At 39.9% G+C, this 15628-nt stretch overlaps 1 protein-coding gene across 4 annotated transcripts in view; it reads right to left on the reverse strand.

Annotated features, from left to right (window-relative positions):
* The window catches only part of LOC128687104 (proton-coupled amino acid transporter-like protein pathetic), a 45909-nt gene extending 30855 nt beyond the window's left edge, over positions 1 to 15054 (reverse strand). Inside the window, exons 1-3 of one of the 4 annotated variants that reach the window (XR_011393738.1) lie at positions 14074 to 15054; positions 10743 to 10799; positions 6094 to 6263 (exon numbers count right to left, since the gene is read on the reverse strand). Coding sequence is in view for 3 of the 4 variants with exons in the window: in XM_070098405.1 (XP_069954506.1) it covers positions 6094 to 6263; positions 10743 to 10799; positions 14074 to 14112 (266 nt within the window). In the remaining variant the exon portion in view is untranslated. Of the gene's footprint in view, positions 1 to 6093; positions 6264 to 10742; positions 10800 to 13735 lie in introns of all 4 variants that reach the window. The other 3 variants (XM_070098405.1, XM_070098407.1, XM_070098406.1) reach the window with 3 other exon arrangements.
* Positions 15055 to 15628: the final 574 nt, after the last annotated feature.

Below are 15628 nucleotides of genomic sequence, written 5' to 3' on the forward strand. Positions count from 1 at the left end.
AGTCACGAAAGCGCTTGGAATGTCTCTATTCTTTCAGTGTGGTTGTTTTGCATATATATATATATATATATATATATATATATATATATATATATATATATATATATATATATATATATATATATATATATATATATATATATATATATATATATGTGTGTGTGTGTGTGTGTGTGTGTGTGTGTGTGTGTGTGTGTGTGTGTGTGTGTGTGTGTGTGTGTGTGTGTGTGTGTGTGTGTGTGTGTGTGTGTGTGTGTGTGTGTGTGTGGGTGTGTTTTGTTCGTCTAAGAAATATTGCCTATCATTAATCTTTAATCAGATAATAACACGTTCAGTTTTCAAGCAATCACTTGACAACTGAAGGTTACCTCACGTCACTAGCAAGAGAAGCAACACATATCAGATCGACGTCTCCTTGGAGTAAAATAAGTACCCAGGATGCCACCTGTTACGGGTGGCATCCTGGGGTGAGGGTGGTGTTGCTAGTGTGGCATGAATAGTTAAATGAGATGAGGTAAGTTTGCAGCTCTTGGCCTGCCATGAGGTGAAGAAGGAAAACATCTCTTAACCTGTAAATGAGTTGAGACAAGATAACATCTCTTAACCTGTAAATGAGTTGAGACAAGATAACATCTCTTAACCTGTAAATGAGTTGAGACAATATAACATCTCTTAACCTGTAAATGAGTTGAGACAATATAACATCTCTTAACCTGTAAATGAGTTGAGACAAGATAACATCTCTTAACCTGTAAATGAGTTGAGACAAGATAACTTCTCTTAACCTGTAAATGAGTTGAGACAAGATAACATCTCTTAACCTGTAAATGAGATGAAACAAGATAACATCTCTTAACCTGTAAATGAGTTGAGACAAGATAACATCTCAACCTGTAAATGAGTTGAGACAAGATAACATCTCTTATCCTTTAAATGAGTTGAGACAAGATAACCTCTCTTAACCTGTAAATGAGTTGAGACAAGATAACCTCTCTTAACCTGTAAATGAGTTGAGACAAGATAACCTCTCTTAACCTGTAAATGAGTTGAGACAAGATAACCTCTCTTAACCTGTAAATGAGTTGAGACAAGATAACATCTCAACCTGTAAATGAGTTGAGACAAGATAACATCTCTTAACCTGTAAATGAGTTGAGACAAGATAACATCTCTTAACCTGTAAATGAGTTGAGACAAGATAACATCTCTTAACCTGTAAATGAGTTGAGACAAGATAACATCTCTTAACCTGTATATGAGTTGAGACAAGATAACCTCTCTTAACCTGTAAATGAGCTGAGACAAGATAACCTCTCTTAACCTGTAAATGAGTTGAGACAAGATAACATCTCTTAACCTGTAAATGAGTTGAGACAAGATAACCTCTCTTAACCTGTAAATGAGTTGAGACAAGATAACCTCTCTTAACCTGTAAATGAGTTGAGACAAGATAACATCTCTTAACCTGTAAATGAGTTGAGACAAGATAACATCTCTTAACCTGTATATGAGTTGAGACAAGATAACATCTCTTAACCTGTAAATGAGTTGAGACAAGATAACATCTCTTAACCTGTAAATGAGTTGAGACAAGATAACATCTCTTAACCTGTAAATGATTTGAGACAAGATAACATTTCTTAACCTGTAAATGAGTTGAGACAAGATAACATCTCTTAACCTGTAAATGAGTTGAGACAAGATAACATCTCTTAACCTGTAAATGAGTTGAGACAAGATAACATTTCTTAACCTGTAAATGAGTTGAGACAAGATAACATCTCTTAACCTGTAAATGAGTTGAGACAAGATAACATCTCTTAACCTGTAAATGAGTTGAGACAAGATAACATCTATTAACCTGTAAATGAGTTGAGACAAGATAACATCTCTTAACCTGTAAATGAGTTGAAACAAGATAACATCTCTTAACCTGTAAATGAGTTGAGACAAGATAACATCTCTTAACCTGTAAATGAGTTGAGACAAGATAACATCTCTTAACCTGTAAATGAGTTGAGACAAGATAACATCTCTTAACCTGTAAATGAGTTGAGACAAGATAACATCTCTTAACCTGTAAATGAGTTGAGACAAGATAACATCTCTTAACCTGTAAATGAGCTGAGACAAGATAACATCTCTTAACCTGTAAATGAGTTGAGACAAGATAACATCTCTTAACCTGTAAATGAGCTGAGACAAGATAACATCTCTTAACCTGTAAATGAGTTGAGACAAGATAACATCTCTTAACCTGTATATGAGTTGAGACAAGATAACCTCTCTTAACCTGTATATGAGTTGAGACAAGATAACATCTCTTAACCTGTATATGAGTTGAGACAAGATAACCTCTCTTAACCTGTATATGAGTTGAGACAAGATAACCTCTCTTAACCTGTAAATGAGTTGAGACAAGATAACCTCTCTTAACCTGTAAATGAGTTGAGACAAGATAACATCTCTTAACCTACAAACGAGACAAGATATCAGGACATTATCTATAAATACGTTGGTGTAAAATTTAAATACTTGACAGATAACGCACAAGACCCCCAGGAGATATTTTAAAAATCAACGTACATAAGGCGGTTTTCTCGAAAAAAGTCGTTGAAATCCCTGATCTATGAAATCTCAAGTTACCCCTCACAGTCTTTATATATATATTTTTTTAAATTTTAAGTTACCCCTCACATTACTTACATTTTTAAAATTGTTAAGTAACCCCTTGCATTCCTTACATTTTTAAAATTGTTAAGTTACCCCTCGTATTCCTTACATTTTTAAAATTGTTAAGTTACCCCTCGTATTCCTTACATTTTTAAAATTTGTTAAGTTACCCCTCGTATTCCTTACATTTTTAAAATTTGTTAAGTTACCCCTCGTATTCCATACATTTTTAAAATTGTTAAGTTACCCCTTGCATTCCTTACATTTTTTAAAATTTGTTAAGTTACCCCTCGTATTCCTTACATTTTTAAAATTGTTAAGTTACCCCATGCATTCGTTACATTTTTAAAATTTGTTAAGTTACCCCTCGTATTCCTTACATTTTTAAAAATTTTTAAGTTGCCCCTCGTATTCCTTACATTTTTAAAAATTGTTAAGTTACCCCTTGCATTCCTTACATTTTTAAAATTTGTTAAGTTACCCCTCGTATTCCTTACATTTTTAAAATTGTTAAGTTACCCCTTGCATTCCTTACATTTTTAAACTTTGTTAAGTTACCCCTTGCATTCCTTACATTTTTAAAATTTGTTAAGTTACCCCTTGCATTCCTTACATTTTTAAAATTTGTTAAGTTACCCCTCGTATTCCTTACATTTTTAAAATTGTTAAGTTACCCCTTATATTCGTTACATTTTTAAAATTTGTTAAGTTACCCCTCGTATTCCTTACATTTTTAAAATTTGTTAAGTTGCCCCTCGTATTCCTTACATTTTTAAAAATTGTTAAGTTACCCCTCGTATTCCTTACATTTTTAAAATTTGTTAAGTTACCCCTTGCATTCCTTACATTTTTAAAATTTGTTAAGTTACCCCTCGTATTCCTTACATTTTTAAAATTGTTAAGTTACCCCTTGCATTCCTTACATTTTTAAAATTTGTTAAGTTACCCCTTGCATTCCTTACATTTTTAAAATTTGTTAAGTTACCCCTTGCATTCCTTACATTTTTAAAATTTGTTAAGTTTCCCCTTGCATTCCTTACATTTTTAAAATTTGTTAAGTTACCCCTCGTGCATTTTTAAAAATTGTTAAGTTACCCCTTACATTTTTAAAATTTGTTAAGTTACCCCTTGCATTCCTTACATTTTTAAAATTTGTTAAGTTACCCCTCGTATTCCTTACATTTTTAAAATTGTTAAGTTACCCCTTGCATTCCTTACATTTTTAAAATTTGTTAAGTTACCCCTCGTTTTCCTTACATTTTTAAAATTGTTAAGTTACCCCTTGCGTTCGTTACATTTTTAAAATTTGTTAAGTTACCCCTCGTATTCCTTACATTTTTAAAATTGTTAAGTTACCCCTTGCATTTCTTACATTTTTAAAATTTGTTAAGTTGCCCCTCGTATTCCTTACATTTTTAAAAATTGTTAAGTTACCCCTCGTATTCCTTGCATTTTTATAATTTGTTAAGTTACCCCTTGCATTCTTTACATTTTTAAAATTTGTTAAGTTACCCCTTGCATTCCTTACATTTTTAAAATTTGTTAAGTTACCCCTTGCATTCCTTACATTTTTAAAATTTGTTAAGTTACCCCTTGCATTCCTTACATTTTTAAAATTTGTTAAGTTACCCCTTGCATTCCTTACATTTTTAAAATTTGTTAAGTTACCCCTTGCATTCCTTACATTTTTAAAATTTGTTAAGTTACCCCTTGCAATCCTTACATTTTTTAAATTTGTTAAGTTACCCCTTGCAATCCTTACATTTTTAAAATTTGTTAAGTTTCCCCTCTTATTCCTTACATTTTTTAAATTTGTTAAGTTACCCCTCATATTCCTTACATTTTTTTTTTCTGTTAATTGTTAACTTCGCATTCCTTACATTTTTTTTTTAAATTGTTTACTCCGCAGGGGCCAGACAGGGGCCAGACAGGGGCCAGACAGGGGCCAGACAGGGGCCAGACAGGGGCCAGACAGGGGCCAGACAGGGACCAGACAGGGGCCAGACAGGGGCCAGACAGGGGCCAGACAGGGGCCAGACAGGGGCCAGACAGGGGCCAGACAGGGGCCAGACAGGGGCCAGACAGGGGCCAGGCAGGGTCCAGACATGGGCCAGACAGGGGCCAGACAGGGACCAGACAGGGGCCAGGCAGGGTCCAGACATGGGCCAGACAGGGGCCAGACAGGGGCCAGACAGGGGCCAGACAGGGGCCAGACAGGGGCCAGACAGGGGCCAGACAGGGGCCAGACAGGGGCCAGACAGGGGCCAGACAGGGTCCAGACATGGGCCAGACAGGGGCCAGACAGGGGCCAGACAGGGGCCAGACAGGGGCCAGACATGGGCCAGACAGGGGCCAGACAGGGGCCAGACAGGGGCCAGACAGGGGCCAGACAGGGGCCAGACAGGGGCCAGACAGGGGCCAGACATGGGCCAGACAGGGACCAGACAGGGGCCAGACAGGGGCCAGACAGGGGCCAGACAGGGACCAGACAGGGGCCAGGCAGGGTCCAGACATGGGCCAGACAGGGGCCAGACAGGGGCCAGACAGGGGCCAGACAGGGGCCAGACAGGGGCCAGACATGGGCCAGACAGGGGCCAGACAGGGGCCAGACAGGGGCCAGACAGGGTCCAGACATGGGCCAGACAGGGGCCAGCACGGGGCCAGACAGGGGCCAGGCAGGGGCCAGACAGGGGCCAGACAGGGGCCAGACAGGGGCCAGACAGGGGCCAGACAGGGGCCAGACAGGGGCCAGACAGGGGGGGATCTACTATGAGACTGATGAAGTTGAAACTTCAGCGCCACTAATCCTGAATGGGGCCCAGAAACAACTTCAGTCCTCATTCTTTGAAAATTCGACGTCTACTGTATAACAAAGGTTTTTCAATAATAATACAGTGAAATTCAATACAAAATAAGAGTTAAACTAAAAATTAGGTGACCCCATAACTATTCAGTCTTCAGGGACCCAGAAATTAGGTGACGTATTAACAATTCACTCTTCAAGGACCCAGAAATTAGGTGACCTAATAACAATTCATTCTTCAGGGACCCAGAAATTAAGTGACCTAATAACATTTCAGACTTCAGGGACCCAGAAATTAGGTGACCCCATAACAATTCAGTCTTCAGGAACCCAGAAATTAGGTGACCTAATGACAATTCACTCTTCAGGGACCCAGAAATTAGGTGACCTAATAACAATTCAGTCTTCAGGGACCCAGAAATTAGGTGACCTAATAACAATTCACTCTTCAGGGATCCAGAAATTAGGTGACCCCATGACAATTCAGTCTTCAGGGACCCGAAATTAGGTGACCCCATAACAATTCAGTCTTCAGGGACCCAAAAATATAGGTCCGTCAATGGCCCTTGGAGGCCATAAGGCCATCTGGGGAGGGAAAGACAATCAGGAAAACTTACGAAATAAGTTTTGGGACAGCGTCCGTTGCTTGAGCGTCGCTGTTGGAGCGGCTGGAGCGGCTGGAGCGGCTGGAGCGGCTGGCGACGTGGTTGTGTGTACCAGAGGCTGGGGCGCTGGACCGGTCCGTGATCTGAGTGTGATGGACCGGTACAAACCATTGTTCTTGTTCCTGGGGGGATATTTACACGCATTTTTTGGTTGATGTAAATTTCAGGACATTAGTACGTACGGGTGTTTCAGTTGCATATACAGAGGGAGGTATATATCTCAGTATATATGAGCTGAGATGTGTGTCTTGCTGCTTATATATACATAACGATGTATGTATTTCTCAGTGTATAGAGAGGGGTGTGTAACACACACACACACACACACACACACACACAGTGAAGGTCCTAGTAACATTCAGTGAAGAGGAGGGGACAGGAGCTGAGTCTCGACCCCTGCAACTACAATTAGGTGAGTATAAATAGGTGAGTACACACACACACACACACACACACACACACACACACACACACACACACACACACACACACACACACACAAACACACACACACACACACACACACACACACACTATGTGCCACATACCACAATCTTCAACACATCCCTGGAAACTGGGCAACTACCCGAGGTATGGAAGACGGCAAATGTAGTTCCCATTTTTAAAAAAGGAGGCAGAAAAGAGGAGCTAAACTATAGACCTGTGTTACTGACGTGTATAGTATGCAAAGTTATGGAGAAGATTATCAGGAGGAGAGTGGTGGAGCACCTGGAACAGAACAAGTGTATAAACGCCAACCAGCACGGATTCATGAAAGGCAAATCCTGTGTCACAAACCTTCTGGAGTTTTATAACAAAGTAACAGAAGTAAGACACGAGAGAGAGGGGCGGGTTGATTGCATCTTCTTGGACTGCAAGAAGGCCTTTGACACAGTTCCTCACAAGAGATTAGTGCAGAAGCTAGAGGATCAGGCGTATATAACGGTAAGGGCACTGCAATGGATCAGAGAATACCTAACAAGGAGGCAACAACTAGTCATGGTACGTAATGAGGTATCACAGTGGGCACCTGTGGCGAGCGGAGTCCCACAGGGGTCGGTCCTAGAACCAGTGCTATTTTTGGTATATGTGAACGACATGATGGAAGGGTTAGACTCAGACGATGTGAAGTTAATGAGGAGAGTTAAATCAGATGAGGATCAGGCAGAACTTCAAAGAGACCTGGAAAGACTGGACACCTGGTCCAGCAACTGGCTTCTCGAATTTAACCCCGCCAAATGCAAAGTCATGAAGATAGGGGAAGGGCACAGAAGACTGCAGACGGAGTATAGGTTAGGTGGCCAAAGACTGCAAACCTCGCTCAAGGAGAAAGATCTTGAGGTGAGTATAACACCGAGCATGTCTCCGGAAGCACACATCAACCAGATAACTGCTGCAGCATATGGGCGCCTGGCAAACCTGAGATTAGTGTTCCAATACCTTAGTAAGGAATCTTTCAAGACACTGTACACCGTGTACGTCAGGCCCATACTGGAGTATGCAGCACCTGTTTGGAACCCGCTCTTGATCAAGCACGTCAAGAAATTAGAGAAAGTGCAAAGGTTTGCGACAAGGTTAGTTCCAGAGCTAGGGGAAATGTCCTATGAAGAAAGGTTAAGGGAAATCGGCCTGACGACACTGGAGGACAGGAGGGTTAGGGGAGACATGATAACAACATATAAAATACTGCGCGGAATAGACAAGGTGGACAAAGACAGGATGTTCCAGAGATGGGACACAGAAACAAGAGGTCACAATTGGAAGTTGAAGACTCAGATGAATCAAAGGGATGTTAGGAAGTATTTCTTCAGTCATAGAGTTGTCAGGCCGTGGAATAGCCTAGAAAGTGACGTAGTGGAGGCGGGAACCATACATAGTTTTAAGGCGAGGTATGATAGAGCTCATGGGGCAGGGAGAGAGAGGACCTAATAGCAATCAGCGAAGAGGCGGGGCCAGGTGCTATGACTCGACCCCTGCAACCACAAATAGTTGACAACAAATAGGTGAGTACACACACACACACACACACACACACACACACACACACACACACACACACACACACATACGATAAAGCTCTTGGAGCAGGGAGAGACCAGCGAAGGGGCGGTACCAGGAGCTGTGAATCGACCCCTGCAACCACAAATAGGTGAGTACACACACACAAAGATAGCAGCAGAGACAAGAGACGCAGACACAACGAAATGGCACAAGAAAGGAGAAAAAAAACAATAACACCAGGTGGTGAAAATAGAGTAGTGTCCCTCTCTTGCAGGAGACGCCTTGTCAAGGCTCTTGATCCAAGGATTTCCTAGCATCAAACCTGATTATCCATTCCCAAGGCCATGAATGACTTTCCCGTGAATACAACAACAACAACAACATCAACAACAATAATAATAATAATAATAATAATAATAATAATAATAATAATAATAATAATAATAATAATAATAATAATAATAATAATAATAATAATAATAATAATAATAATAACAGTACATACTATAATTATTATTGATATTATTAATATTATTATTAGTGATGTGTATTCCCTATCACACTGACCTTGATAAAACACGTCTGTACTGATAAATAAACAAGGTCGGTATCCCTCTGCTAAGACTATCCAGGGTGATATCCTTCAGGAATAGCTATCTAGGGTGACTTCCCTCAGGAATGACTATGCAGGGTGGTATCCCTCAGGAAAGACTATCCAGAGTGGTATCCCTCAGGAATGACTATCCAGGGTGGTATCCTCAGGGTAGACTATCCAGGGTGATATCCCTGAGAAAAGACTATCCAGGGTGGTATCCCTCAGAAAAGACTATCCAGGGTGGTATCCCTTCAGGAAAGACTATCCAGGGTGGTATCCCTCAGAAAAGATTATCCAGGGTGGTATCCCTCAGGAAAGACTATCCAGAGTGGTATCTATTGCGACCCCTGAATGGGTCACAATGTGTATAATGTATATTACCTGTTCTTATAATTTTATATTGCTTATATTTGCGATATTAGCTAAATCGTAAATATATTGCTTTATATTATTATTTGACTTAGTTATATTATTAGGTAGGAAGTACCATTTATATATTATTCAGTGCTCATAGTTCGAGTGTTAAGTAGCTGACAGCATTGTCAAACTACTGTATTATTGCTCCTCTCGTTTCGCTGCCGGCTTCTCTGTAGTTGCTGGGCAGCAGCAGTCCATGGAGAGTCACGTGATCAGGGTGGGTGATCACACCTCACCAGGAGTGAGAGTCTGCCTGGCCTGTGCTCGCTCTTGTCTGTTTGACGTTGCTTCTAACAAAACGGTCTCTCAGGCTCTCCATTGCTAGCCCTTGTTGGAAGATCGTCTCCATCGTTTTCTTGTTGTTGGTTCTGTGTAACTCTGTTCACAGAACATAGTCTAGACTTAGCGATTTTCGACGTTGTACTGAGGTTGTGTGTCGCATAGACACTCTGAGAAACTCAGGTCCTGAGCTGTAGCTTCTGACCTAATTTGTATTGGTATCTGTGTATTATCACAGTCGGGGATTTTCTAATGCTGAACTTAGATTCAGTAGTATGGGAGTTTTGTGACTTTTGTGAAGGATCTGCAGATGGTCCCTACTTAGTGTCGTTATATTATCTCCTTGTTCCTGATTCTGTGTCGCTGTTACTTGTTATATTGCTGTTCGGCTTAACAGTCATTTTATTGTTCAAGCAAGCTGTTCTGATTGCCAGGTTGGACAAGAAGTTAGTTTATGTGAGGACTTTTAGTCAGTCACTGGTTTAGTCTAGTCGAGTCTTGAGACATAGCGAACTACTTAGAGCACATACACACAAACTTACTTGTACATAAATAACAAAAGGCACAATACCCTGACTGGAACGATACACAAATAACCCGCACATAAAAGAGAGAAGCTTACGACGACGTTTCGCTCCGACTTGGACCATTTACAAAGTCAATGTTGTGTTACTTGTATATATTTGTATTACGTTATTAAATGCTAACAATGTACCAGACGGTACTTAAAAGTCATAAAGACGTGATATGAACCTTCAGCACAATACTACTGTACACCAGAGAAGTGTAGCAACTTATGTCCTATATTATATTCAATTGATTACTTTAATTTCCTTTGATATTTTACGCCTAGACAACTTTGTTGTTATTAATAAGCTTATTAAATTTTAATTTCTTTAGTTAGTAGCCTACCAGTTGTAATCCTGAAGCACTGTTGAATCTTACTAAATTCTAATGGATAATTGGACCAGGATACTGACTACTTGTTACAAGAACCCAGTAACAGGCTGGATGCTAGAAGGGCAGTCCTTTCTAGTATTCACAGGAGGTCTCTATCATTAGTAGAAATCGCTTTTTTTGTAACAGTATCCCTCAGGTAAGACTGTCCAGGGTGGTATCCCTCAGCTAAGACAGTACGATATTTGACCTCAACCACCTGCTATCTGTTAAGTAATCAATCAGGGGCCATCAATGTCATTAGCAGTCACGCGAGGCGCTAAACCCCGTCGTTTCAGCGGGGAAATGAGCCCTGCAGGCTCGACCCACCGTCCGCCAAGCAGCAAAGGTCAAATGTCATCCCCCCACTAACCTTAAGGTCAACAGCTGCTGTGATGGTGCTCACCGGTGGCCTTGGAATCGCCTCGTTCTGCAAAGTACAGGTTAATTAGCGATAATTAGAAGCAGTTAGAGGTGATTAGAGATAGTTACTGGCGATTAGAAGTGATTAAAAGATAGAGGTGATTAGAAGCAGCTAAAGGCAGTTAGAGGTTATTTAAGGTAGTTAGAGGTGATTAGAGGTAGCTACAGGTGATTAGAAGTGATTAAAAGGTAGTTAGAAGTGAGTAAAAGCAGTTAGAGATATTTAGAGAGTATTAACAGGTGATTAGAAGTGAATGAAGATAGTTAAATGTAGTAAGGATGAACAGATGTAATAAAAGGTAGTTAGACGTGGTGATTAGAGGTAATTTAAGGTAGTTAGACGTGGTTAGAGGTAGTTACAGGTGATTAGAGGTAATTTAAGGTAGTTAGACGTGGTTAGAGGTAGTTACAGGTGATTAGAGGTAATTTAAGGTAGTTAGACGTGGTTAGAGGTAGTTACAGGTGATTAGAGGTAATTTAAGGTAGTTAGACGTGGTTAGAGGTAGTTACAGGTGATTAGAGGTAATTTAAGGTAGTTAGACGTGGTTAGAGGTAGTTACAGGTGATTAAAGGTAATTTAAGGTAGTTAGACGTGGTTAGAGGTAGTTACAGATGATTAAAGGTAATTTAAGGTAGTTAGACGTGGTTAGAGGTAGTTACAGGTGATTAAAGGTAATTTAAGGTAGTTAGATGATCAGAAGTAATAAAAGGTAGTTAGACGTGGTGATTAGATGTAATTTAAGGTAGTTAGACGTGGTTAGAGGTAGTTACAGGTGATTAAAGGTAATTTAAGGTAGTTAGATGATCAGAAGTAATAAAAGGTAGTTAGAAGTGGTGATTAGAGGTAATATAAGGTAGTTAGACGTGGTTAGAGGTAGTTACAGGTGATTAGACACACCAAAACACTATCTTATACTACTGTTCCGACAGAGATGAAGGACTCTTGATCCGAGGAACTGGAGGTACCATCCCCTTCCCTGAATTTATTATTATTATTAAAGTTTCGCGGGTATTCTCCCGGCCCGGGCCTTTTCCAAGTGGTGGCCCGGCCTTGGCTCCCTCTTTAGGGAGTGTCTGAGACCTAAGTCTCCCATGGGAGGAGGCACAAGTACCTCCTCATCTTTGGGACCAACTGTCCCTAGGCCTAGCCACAAGCTAGGCCTCTCTGGTCTGCCATCCCCGCCACAAGGGAGCAAATGGGAATGACAGTCTTATGAGCTAAAGGCTCAGGCTCAGGCACCTACCCTACCCTAGAAGGGCTGGGCATGGTGTCGATCCTTCCCTGAATTAAACCTGACTACCTCCTATCCTCAGGATCTGTGTGCCCCTACGGATTTAGCGTTTCCATGTAAATAATAATAATAATAGAGATAATAATAATAGTAATAATAACAATAAATGATAATTATATTTAATATTAATAAAAGTAATAATAATTATAATAATAATAATAATAATAATAATAATAATAATAATAATAATAATAATTCGTGAGCAATAATTAGAATGCACCGGGATCTTAATTAAACTGACTAATAACCTAATAACCAGGTCTAAGTTCATCTGTTGTCATCCCATATTACGTAAGATCCATCGCGATTCTTATCAGGCAGTGTTATCACTACTTTGATAACAATAATCTCAGCAACGTTTGGAAATTGAAAGATGGCGGGTGTATTTTTTTGTGGGACATGAGAAGAAAGTTCTGAATTATAATTGTTAGACTAGGTTAGGGTTGGTTTTATTATGTTAGGGTTGATTAGGTCAGGTTAGGTTAGGTTAGGTTAGGTTAGGTTATGTTAGCTTAGGTTAGGTTAGGTCAGGTTAGGTTAGGTTAGGTTAGGTTAGGTTAGGTTAGGTTAGGTTAGGTCAGGTTAGGTTAGGTTAGGTTAGGTTAGGTTAGGTTAGGTTAGGTTAGGTCAGGTTAGGTCAGGTTAGGTTAGGTTAGGTTAGGTTAGGTTAGGTTAGGTTAGGTTAGGTTAGGTCAGGTTAGGTCAGGTTAGGTCAGGTTAGGTTAGGTTTGTCAAGAAACAGGACGAGTGTTTCCTGACTCAAGTCTTAGTCATATGACGACGCACATCTGGAGCTTTTAGTCATCTGACCGAGGCCTTCCACTGGCTTACCACTCCACCACTTTAAAAATTATGGTTATGATTATCAACATTTTTGCTGATAACACAAAAGAATGTGGGAGCCAGTATATATAGGCGAGAGAGGGAGAGGGACGGGACCACGAGAGGAAGAACAAGTAGTGATAGTGGTAAGTAATAGTAGACTTAATACTCATAACGTAAATAACCAGCACATACCTAGAGAGGATTTCGAGGGGTCAACGCCCCCTCGGCCTTGTTTGTGACCAGGTTTCATGGTGGATAGTATACGCACAGAACTGCATACTAAGTCATAGGAAAATGGAACTTATAACCGCGTTTCTGTTCGACTTGGACCATTAGGGGGGGACTAAAACGTTGTTCGTCAATTTCATTCTGCTATGTGCAGGTTATTTGTGTATTGTTTTACGTTATCTTAATAAATTAGTCGCTGGGTTTCCACCAAATGGTTATCAACAAATTTTTCGATCTGCGTTATTTAGACTAATTTAAATTGTCGTCTGGCAATATAATATGAATCGCTTTTTATAATATTCAACAGGATCAAGTCCTGGCAGGGGTTTTAATACTAAATAATTCTTTGTAACAAGTCCATGGTGCAAATATCTGCTGACTGTCATAATGTCACCTGCCTGAGATGTTTGCCAGCATACACAATGTTACATATATATTTTAACTTTTGCTGGTGGTGGAGGGGTAAGCCAGTGGAAGGCGTCGGTCAGATGACCCAAAACTCTAGTGGTGGGTCATTATATGTCTAAGACCAGCGTCAGAAAACACTTGTCCTGTTTCCTGACCAATCTTAACCTAACGTACAGTGTGGGATACTCGCCTTGTCTTCCATGGTCGTGTAAGAGTCGACTCTTCGTTTCTGTTATATACACATGTAACCATGTAAATTTTTGTTTCCTTGACAGGTTAAGGGAACCTCCGTAGCAAAAATATAATTATCTTCCTGCCTTTTGTTCTTAGAATTTACAAAATATAGAGGAACACCACTCGAAGCCTACTAGTATATAATGTCCTGCGTCTACCAAGTTACTGGCTTCATTTTCCATTCTTTTGGGTTACAGCATTTCATAATTGTTTATAAGTTAGAGCGAATATTTACTCAATGGTCATTAATTAAGCTTATTACTGTTAAGTATGGTATCTGTGCGAGTGACTCACTTGAACGATTTGACTAGTGTGTGCCTGGTCTGGTATCATGGTAAGCTGCGACCCAAGTTCAGTACAGGAGGCTACCGAGGAGGCTTAATGTAACATTCATGAACCTGCTGCCTCTGCTCACTAAGCATTAAGTAGGTACCTGGGTTACAAGCCACATTAACTGGGTTACAAGCCACATTAACTGGGTTACAAGCAACAGTAACTGGGTTTTTCCAGGTTACTAACCCTCCGGGTTAATATTCATAATAAGTCTCCTTTTTCTTCGACCTGTATAAGTCGTGTAACTTAGTAAATATTAATGATTCATTGAGATTTCAAAAATATCTTACCAGTTAATGGAAAACAACACTAATATCAATATATTTTAAATATTTTCGGAGAGAAACAAATATATTCCAAGTCTTCTGTTTCCACCTACATTTATATTTTTTACATTGTAGTATATATTTTTTCTTATATTTAATGGAATATTAAGCCTGACATTGTATCTGGTAGTAGAGAAGCATGGTAAACTCAGCTAAAATATTTTAATTTTTTTTTTCACGATTCGTGATAAAGTTTTGAGAATGCATCACTTAGCGCTTTACACTGCAGGACCTCCGGCATCAGCATCCTCTGCGATCTCCAGCAGAAACACTGATTATCTTTGGGATAAACTACCATGTAGTGATTCTTTGTGGGGCAGGTCAGCGGATGCTGAACCAGCGACGGGTCATCTTGAGGTTATAATTCGTGTCAGGAGTCACTGTTGTTTCCTGGTGAATAAAACACCACTGGTCCAGCTCCTCAGGTGTGTGTTCTTTGATCCTTCCAACACACTGGTCCAATTCAAGCACTAGTAACTCTGGTACATGTATGTATAGCCACTAACAGTCAGTGTAAGGGTCATCTTGGCTGGAGGAGAACTGATGTGCGTCTTCCTACACTGGTAGATCAGTGACTTATGTACACTACTGAAACTACATGTGCTATCTCCCACACACTCACAAACACATACATACACTCACACTCACACTCACAGATAGACAAATAAGATAGTTCAGATAAGATTCTCCTGTTTGCGGTGTGTTTTCATGTTATTGACTATAATTATCAATATTTTTTACAGGCAAATAAAAGCTTATGTAGAAATTTTGGTCATGTTATAACCCACGCAGTGGAATTTTTGGTCATGTGGCCGACACCTTTCCCTGGCTAACTGGTCTACCTTGTAAAAATATTAATATTTCATCAGTAGATGTGATGGTGGATTTCTCACACTGTATATAAAGTAGTGTCTCCACACAGTAGAATGGTTGGTTATTGGAGTTTAAAGACCATCATCCACACGAGGGTCATTAAGGCTGCATCTGAAACTGACTTTGGAAGAAAGTTGGATTTTTATATAAACACGCTGAGGACAACAGTGTAGTTGTTCAGATATTAACTACAAGATTCATGAAATCGTAATAACAAAGATTGCAACCAAACCACGCAACGTGGTTTACTTGCAGTCATTACCAAACGTGATTTACTAATCGTTATCAAACACACTGACATAATACAGCTTAATATC

This window comes from Cherax quadricarinatus, chromosome 62 (genome assembly GCF_038502225.1).
Source record: "Cherax quadricarinatus isolate ZL_2023a chromosome 62, ASM3850222v1, whole genome shotgun sequence".
NCBI classification, from domain to species: domain Eukaryota; kingdom Metazoa; phylum Arthropoda; class Malacostraca; order Decapoda; family Parastacidae; genus Cherax; species Cherax quadricarinatus.